Raw genomic sequence first — 7937 nt, 5'->3', positions numbered from 1 at the left:
GTACTCTAACTAACTATAGACTGATATAAGGAATGGGCAGTAACCCAACCAGCGCCCTTTTCACAGCAACCTTCCACTTCCATGCACTGATAAATGCTACCGTGTGCTGAGGACAGAGTGCAAACCCGCTCTCAAAACCGTGCTCAAAGGCTGAACACAAGGGTAAAAGACATGTGACAGGAGCATGTTAACTGCATGAGAGGAAACACAGAACTGCATGTGACTGCCTTTGTGGATGGGAGAAGTGGCTAGGGGCCTCTAAGGGGAAGCATTCAAATATACCCCAGCTTTTGTGGAAACACCACACTGAAATTCCGCTAAACTCCTGGGAGATGTGGGAGACAGTACAACTAAAAGCATCTGTCAGGAAAGTCTCAGCTATGCCACGTAGTAACCATGTGACTCTAAGCCCGGTTTCTCATCCGTAAGGCAGAGGTCAGAGTCCCCATAAAGCTGCTAGGAGGAGTGGAACATTTTAAGTATCGGCGTCTTGGGCATACTCAAGAAGCACTGCTGTACTGACTTGCATTTTTCTCAACTCCTTTCATTTGGAAAGGCATGTCACAATTCTAAGAGAAAACCAAATGATTTGTACTGAATTTCAGGTGGCAGCTTGGACATACAAATTCTGGGAAATGTGGGCATAGCAGGGACAGAGCGGCTGCATGAGGACATATCTGCTCCTCTGTGGTCAGTAATAAAAAACACGAGAATGAAATTATTCTCCCCAGAAAGACTCTGCAGGTATTAACTACCTGGGGACATTCCCAAGCTCCAACAGCTGAAGCCCAGGTATATTGATACATACAAGAACATATCTATAATGTTCTCTGCATGTTTTATGTAAGAACCCAGAGTATTAAAATGTACAATTATTTGAGAGGCTTTAGAATGGCAAGGAAATGGCTCTGAACTTAACTCTGATTAATGACCTCGCCCTCCTTTCACCCATCAACATTAGGAACATATACACCAATTTAGTACCAGATTTGAACATACCTTCGCATCCACGGAAATCTTTATTTACAGTGAAAGCACATTTGTCTTGAGACTCGAGCTGAGTGGTGTGAAGCATTTCTTAACCACAACATAAAGTAGGATCCCAGAAGCAGGACTGACCTACAAAAAATCACTGAAAAAAGGGAAAAGTCATTTTCAGGACTTAGAAACTGCAATGGAAAACAAAATCCTGGCCAACTTGTAACTCAAGTATCAGAGGATAATTGTTTCACGTAGTAGCCTACAAAATCAGTAAAATTTCAGTAAATTAAGAAAGGCGGCCCCTAATATAAAACTTTACTAGAAGAGGAGTGAAGACAAATAAAGACTTTATCTGAATGCCAGATTTTGTGTAACTACCTCACAGTTCTCTACCCCGAGCGATTGTGTTATATATTCAGCTTGATTGTCCATAACAAGAATTGTTCAATTTACTGAATTCATTAAACTTCCGGTCTACTGAATCATCATAAAGAATTAACGTTGTGAGGAGCTGGAAAGATGGCTCAGTGGACATGAGCACTTGCTGCTCTTACAGAGGCCCCAGGTTCGACTGCCAGCACTCACACGTGCATCAGGTACACACATGGTAGGTACACAAACATAAATACAGGCAAAATCCCAATACGGATAAACCTCTTAAAAAGGAATATTATGTTAATACCAATAATTTAGTAAATACATGTTAATTTTCTTTCTCCTCACATAAACTAATGAATATAAAACTTTACCCTCCCAATTACAAACTTCATTAAGCACAACATTGTAGCTATGTGTGTCAGTATATTTTAGAATGTAAGATAAATTGATCTGTATTACTTGGAAATACTTTCCTGATCATTTATTCATTATTTAGTTTAAATAATGAGTTACATTATGGAATGCCACTTAGTCATATTGTTTTCCCGTTAAAATGTTTTTCTTGGAAATGTTTCATATAAAAATTCTACCTTAAATATAAGGGGCTATTTTTCACTTCTTTTTACATGAAAGAAATGGATCGCTTCTTTTTCAAGACTCTCTTACCTAAAGGTGGCTTCCGGGTTACAGTTGACGCTGGAGCAGTGAAACGAAGCAATTGTTGCCATAGGGTACTCACCAACATCCATTTGCCTTCACTTTCAGTCTTGGAAAATACCACAAAAGCATCATTAGGGCATGCGATAATCTTACGCTACGGTTATTTATAAGTCACTATATACATTGTCATTTTATTGGTAAATTATTAAAACTATTTTCTGCCCATATGAAAAACTAGGTTATGGAAATATTGCAATACTTGCCAGGAGTTACACTGGAAGCTATTCATATCAGGCAGTAAACCAATCTGAAAACTCACATTTTACCTACTATTTATGGAGAGATATCCTGAAAATTTTAGGTGGTTCATGATTACATGTATTTGTTTATAAGCTGTATAACTTTTTCAGCACAGTTCAAACTTCTCTGTAGTATTAAGATATATTTACTTACGAAGGAGATACATTCATTTTTAAGGGCAGTATCTGAAGACCGAAGTTTGCACAAATGCACTTGGACTGAAAATACCTTTTGAGATGCGAGAATGCCAGAAAGACTGCACAGAACTTGATTGACCTGGACCATCCCTTAGAGTCCCTCACGGAGACGGGCACCTAGCAGCCTGCCCCATCTTCCTGCAACCTCGGCTTCCAGACTGGGATGGGGAGAGACGGCGCCAAGCCAGGGCAGAGTTTAGAGTTTACAAATGAGAACAAATGACAGCGCAAATGCACCTCTCCAACGCTGCACAGTGCAATTTATCTTACATTCTAACTGCCCAGAGAAACGGGACTTGGGAACAGCCCCACCCTAGGCAAAAAAACCCTCCACACGGCTGGCGTCGAAGCGGCCTGGCTGGCTAGGGTCCGAGGCGGTTCGGGTCCACTCTCTCTCTCTCTGCAACCCGACAGCTCTGGGGGCTCGCCTCTGAGGTTCGGCCCGCCCCTCCCCGCCCCGAGGGGTCCCCGGAGCTGCGCCACAAACCTTACCTCAGAACCCACACCTGAGCTGCAGCCAGCCCAGGTCCAGCCCTCAGGTCCAGCACAGGAGTCCGCTTGCCGAACCCCAGCAGCCCGCTTCTCAGGTAAGCGCTGGACTGTGATGGACAGACTGGCCCCGCAGGTTAGGCCCCGCCCATGCCCCGCCCCTCCGGGAAGCTGCGCCCCCACCGATTTGCTCTAGGTACACAGGTCCCCGTGCCCGCCCACGCCCCGCCCTTCCGGATATTCAGTCCCCCGTGATCCCGGTCCCCGGGCAGCCTCGCCCCACCCCCAGCAGCTGTGTGTTATGCCTTATGCCCGCCCACTCCCCGCCCCTTAATAATGCCCCGCCCTCCGGAAGTGCCTGCTCCTCAGAGATGCCCAGCCCCTGTCAATCCCGCCCCGCCCCCAGCCACGATGCCTAGGTGAGTCCACCAAGAGCTAGAGCCTGATACACGCCTACGCCACGCCCCCTCGGGAACGCCCCGCCCATTGGCGGAAGCCCCCCCCCTACTCCTACCCCAGAAGCTCTGTTCCTAAGCAGCCTTGCCCAGCCCGTGCCATTCTGCTGGAGCCCAGGGCCTCATCCAGCACATGCAGGTTCCCAGGCCTCTAGAAGTTCTTTGGGGGTCCCAGGGCGCCGTGGGCGTGCTCCTCAAGTAGCAAGCAGATGCTTAGTGAGTATTCACTAAAGTAAATGAAGGCTTGCCCAGAACTAGCAGTTTCCGGGGTTTAACTGGAAGAGGCCGCCCTGCTCCTATAAGCACGCTATACTTAAGGAACCTTGGAAAGAAGCGGCACAGATAGGCCCTCGGGTCTAGGAGCTGCAGGCCTGGACTGCAGAAGGTCACCTATGACCTGCCAGCCTGCCAGTATGAAAATGATGTATGGTTTTAAAGCTTATTTTAAAAATTGCTTCAAAATATGAGATCTGTCCGTGCACAGCGTTCAGGACACAGTGCTACACCAACATATAGTCCCTCTCATGCTCATTCTGCAATGAGCAGCTTCACTGCTGTATAGCCGACAAACATAAATTGCGCACACACTACGTTTTGTTGCCTTTGAAACCAGCATGGCAGCCGAGGGAATGAACTTACCGCAGATCTATGCCTCCCCCAGATTTCCCTAGGTCCTTCTGTGTTTCCCCTGCCGCTGGCCTTCCTCACCTGCTCTCTGACGTTTTAGATTAATTTGCAGTTCATATTATAAATTGAATTCTGTGGTGTCTAGCCGTCAGTTCTTTTTCCTCGGGAACTCAGTTGACACAGTTGCCTCCAAGTGACCTATACAGACTATTTTTTTTTTTCCTATTTTGCCCTTCTTTGATCTCTTTTAGATTGTTTTGTCACCTTATGAACTAGATTCATACGCCAGTCTAGATCTCAGGTCTGCCAAAGCCTCTCCTTCACAAACCCATTTCTACCATGGTGTTCAACGAAGCCACTCCCAAGCTCGTGTACTCCAGGCAAGGCTTTTCAACTTGAACTATCTTGAACTCTCTTAGACTTCCAGATTAATCCCTACTCTGACCCCCTGTGGTTCAGCCCTGCTTACACATCTCACTACCCACAATAATAGTAATAATAAGAATAATATAATAATAATAAGTTAGGTGTGTCACCGAAAAACCCAGAAGCCTGGAGCCCTCTGCTCAGCTCACAGGTGTTTCAACAACCAGAGACGCTTCTCTGCAGCTCAGCATTAAGCAGTGGTGTGCTGCTTCTTCTAGACAGCTTGGGAGGCACCTCTGAGAAGACTCCAAGATTCTGAGTCCCAGGTCTGTGATCTTCTCTACCTCCTGTGGCCCATGAGCCTCTTCCTCCCTCCTGGAGGGGCTGTTTCATTTCAAGAAAATAGCCATGCACTATCTCGTATCCCACAGATCATGCCTTTTACATTCCCGTTTTAAAAGCCTTCCATCGTTGTCCTTGAATGAACATACCAATTCCTCTACCTTGTCGTTAAGCCCTAATAATTTGTCCTCCCATGATCTGTTCTGCTGGCTTTCCACGGGGCTTTCATTTCGCTTCTTGGAGCTTTCATTTCCAGCATCGTTTCTGTGTGGCTTCCCCCAGGTGCTTCTGTCTTTAGGGAATTCCACTCCTATCCTACATTGACATCCTTATTTCATCTCTGTTTGTGTTCTCTGGGATTTCATTCAGGAGTTTGCTTGTGCCTTCTTTCATTTCTCTGAATGGATTGATCGCCATGCTTTTGAACTCTTTGTCTGGAATTTCATCTAGGTCACTCTTGTTGAGGAACATCACCCTAGGATGGGCAGAATTTGGAGATGTCTTGTTTGGTCATCGTTGCTCCTTCTGTTTTTACATTGGGACCTGCCTATCAGGAGTTAGGTGGTTGGTTTAATTTATTATGTTATTTAGATAAAGCTTGTTCTTTTAGTTAGAAGTCTTTGCAATGTTTAGGACTAGGTTGGTGTAGGGTGGAAGTGTTACTTTCCTCTACTAGACTGGTGTTCAGGGAACCAGGCTAGATTCCCAGGCTCCATTCTCCCTTGGTGGTGAGAAATAAATTCCCACTGGTTATATACAGCCTACCCACCTTATGGTACTTTGTTGTAGCAGACCAAATGGACTCAGACAGCAAGTCACTGTCCAGGATTAGACCCACTATGAAAAGAAATAGAGTAATAACCAACTATACCACTCACCCTGTGTGGAGCCGAGGAAGCCCTGAAAGTGAGGATTAAATGTATATGGTTGACAGGATCACAGCCATGTCAAGGACCCAGTGCCTCAGACCTGACAAAACCTTTCCCCTAGCGGGTGGGGGAGATTAAAAGGCAGCAAAGTCTTCTTGTGGTCCCACTGCAAATGTGGATGGTGTGAGAGAGTAACCAGTGTGTGCAAAAACTAGCAGCTGTGGCTTCCTCCTCCCAGGGGTCTACAGCCAGAGGCTTCTCACCCTCCGTGGCTTCCTTCTGAGCTAACTCCTCCCTGACACTGGGGTTCTAGGTTGTTGTTTCAAGCTGGAGCCACTCCACCAGACTGCCTGTAGTCAGCCTGACTCCAGCTTTCTGACTTGTGTCTGTTCTGTCTTCATTTCCTCATCACCCCAATCAGGTTTCCAGGATCAAGACATGCAGAACACAGCACACCTTTAAGCCGTAATCCTTTTAGGGAGTAAAGGGACATTAACCGTACTGTGAGTACTTGGGCGTTAGGTGTTGTCGGTTTAAGGAGAAAGAACAGAAAAGAAGAGAGGAAAAAGCACACACTAAGATTCGTGTTAGTGCATGAGAGAGAGCAAGTGGAAGAAAGGAATCTCGTGGGGTGGGCTGTAGGGGCCAAAACATGTTAGGGACACGAGGAAGGATTTACACTAAAAAGCAATAAAGATGTGTTGTCAGATAACATGGAGCACTCTCATCTGAAGGAGGCTAAGGAAACCAGGCCGGTTATGGTCTTCAGGCAAGGGGGTAAAGAAACAAGGAATGATGGGAGAGGGGTGGGGAACCACAACAACAGAGGACAAGGACAAAGAAGGCCGACCTGGCCGTGGAAGTCTGGACAAGTCTTCAGAAGTAGTAATTGGTAATAGGATTTGTCGGAGATAATATATCATCTACCTTTATGAAACACATGCTAAAATCACCTCATTTCCTCTACTCTCTAGGTTTCAGAGACAGTGTGAAAAAGCCCAGAGGCAATGGAGACACACATCCGGATTCTGCTACTTCCTGTTGTACCATGGACAAACAAGCTGCTTCCCTCTCTGGCCCACTGCTTCAGATAACAACACATTGTTTTCATAGAGCTATTGGATGAATCAGGACAATTTGTTGGCAACAAGGGCTTAGATAATGGCCGGCACACGGTGAAGTGCTATGTTACGAATGCTTGTGCTCCCTCCCCAAGTCATTTGCTGATTCTGAATCATAAGCCGGTTTCCTGGGTGTGATGTTTTGAGGAGTCCATTAGATACTGGGGGTGGGGCTCTCATAATTGATGTTAGTGTCCTTACGAAAAAAAGACTACACAATGCTACCATCTCCTACCCAGTGAAGATGTAGACAGTAAAACCGATAAAGTAGGGAACAGGCCCACAGTGAATCCTCAGGCATTTAATGTTAAACTCCACTGCTTCCGTATTGTGAGAAATAAATTCCCATTGTTTACCAGCTACCCAGTTTACAGTACTTCGCCACGACAGGCTAAATGGGCCAGGACAGCAAGTCATTCAACATATGCAGAATGGTAGTCGCATACTCTGATGCCTCTAGCCCGGTGCCATGAGCTTACTATGGAGAACAACACAGATGTTCCACTTCACGCCGAGCAGCAGGTCCCAGGTCATATACATAAAAACGCTAAACATCTTCAAAACCTTGGACCCATCTAACTTCCTGCTTTTTCCTTCCTTCCTCTCTACTAAAACCTGACTTCCAACGAAGACCCTCACCAAGCTGAACATGCCAAGAGCTGGAAGGTCACTACCCAGGCCCCTCTCTGAGTAGAGGTAACTATTTTCCACACCTGGACTAAATCGTACTTGATTCGATAATTACTTCAAACTCTACAGGGTGTTCATACATCTTTTTGGAAAGAAAATGCATATAAAATAAGCCAGGAACATTTTCTGAAAAGGGGGTTGTTATTGGGGCAGCGGAATCCTGAGCTTCTTTCTCAACTGCCTGTTCCCAGGGAAGTCTTCAAGAATGTTGTTTGCTCTTGGTGTCTTGTAAGTCTTCAGACTCATTACCAGAAGGTCAGGATGAGAGGGTGGATCTGGGAAGAAACAGAGGGAGGAATGGAAGGTAAGATGATCAAAATAAATTGCATGATGTTCTCAAAGAATTAATAAAAATTATTAAGAAAAACGCTAAGACGTCTCAGAGAGAAAACATGAGAAAAATACAATGATACATTCATACACACAATGCTGTCATCACTAAAAATAAATACACACAATGCT

General features: G+C 45.5%; 1 protein-coding gene across 1 annotated transcript in view; it reads right to left on the bottom strand.

Annotated features, from left to right (window-relative positions):
* The window catches only part of LOC101983713 (F-box/LRR-repeat protein 21), a 16166-nt gene extending 13067 nt beyond the window's left edge, over positions 1–3099 (bottom strand). Inside the window, exons 1-4 of the mRNA XM_005355269.3 lie at positions 3009–3099; positions 2548–2674; positions 2026–2125; positions 1000–1132 (exon numbers count right to left, since the gene is read on the bottom strand). Coding sequence (XP_005355326.1) covers positions 1000–1007 — 8 coding nt within the window. The 5' untranslated portion in view covers positions 1008–1132; positions 2026–2125; positions 2548–2674; positions 3009–3099. The remainder of the gene's footprint in view (positions 1–999; positions 1133–2025; positions 2126–2547; positions 2675–3008) is intronic.
* Between the last annotated feature and the right edge of the window lie 4838 nt (positions 3100–7937).

This window comes from Microtus ochrogaster, chromosome 16 (genome assembly GCF_000317375.1).
Source record: "Microtus ochrogaster isolate Prairie Vole_2 chromosome 16, MicOch1.0, whole genome shotgun sequence".
In the NCBI taxonomy this organism is placed as follows: Eukaryota; Metazoa; Chordata; class Mammalia; order Rodentia; family Cricetidae; genus Microtus; species Microtus ochrogaster.
This window is presented reverse-complemented; position numbering and strand designations above follow the sequence as displayed.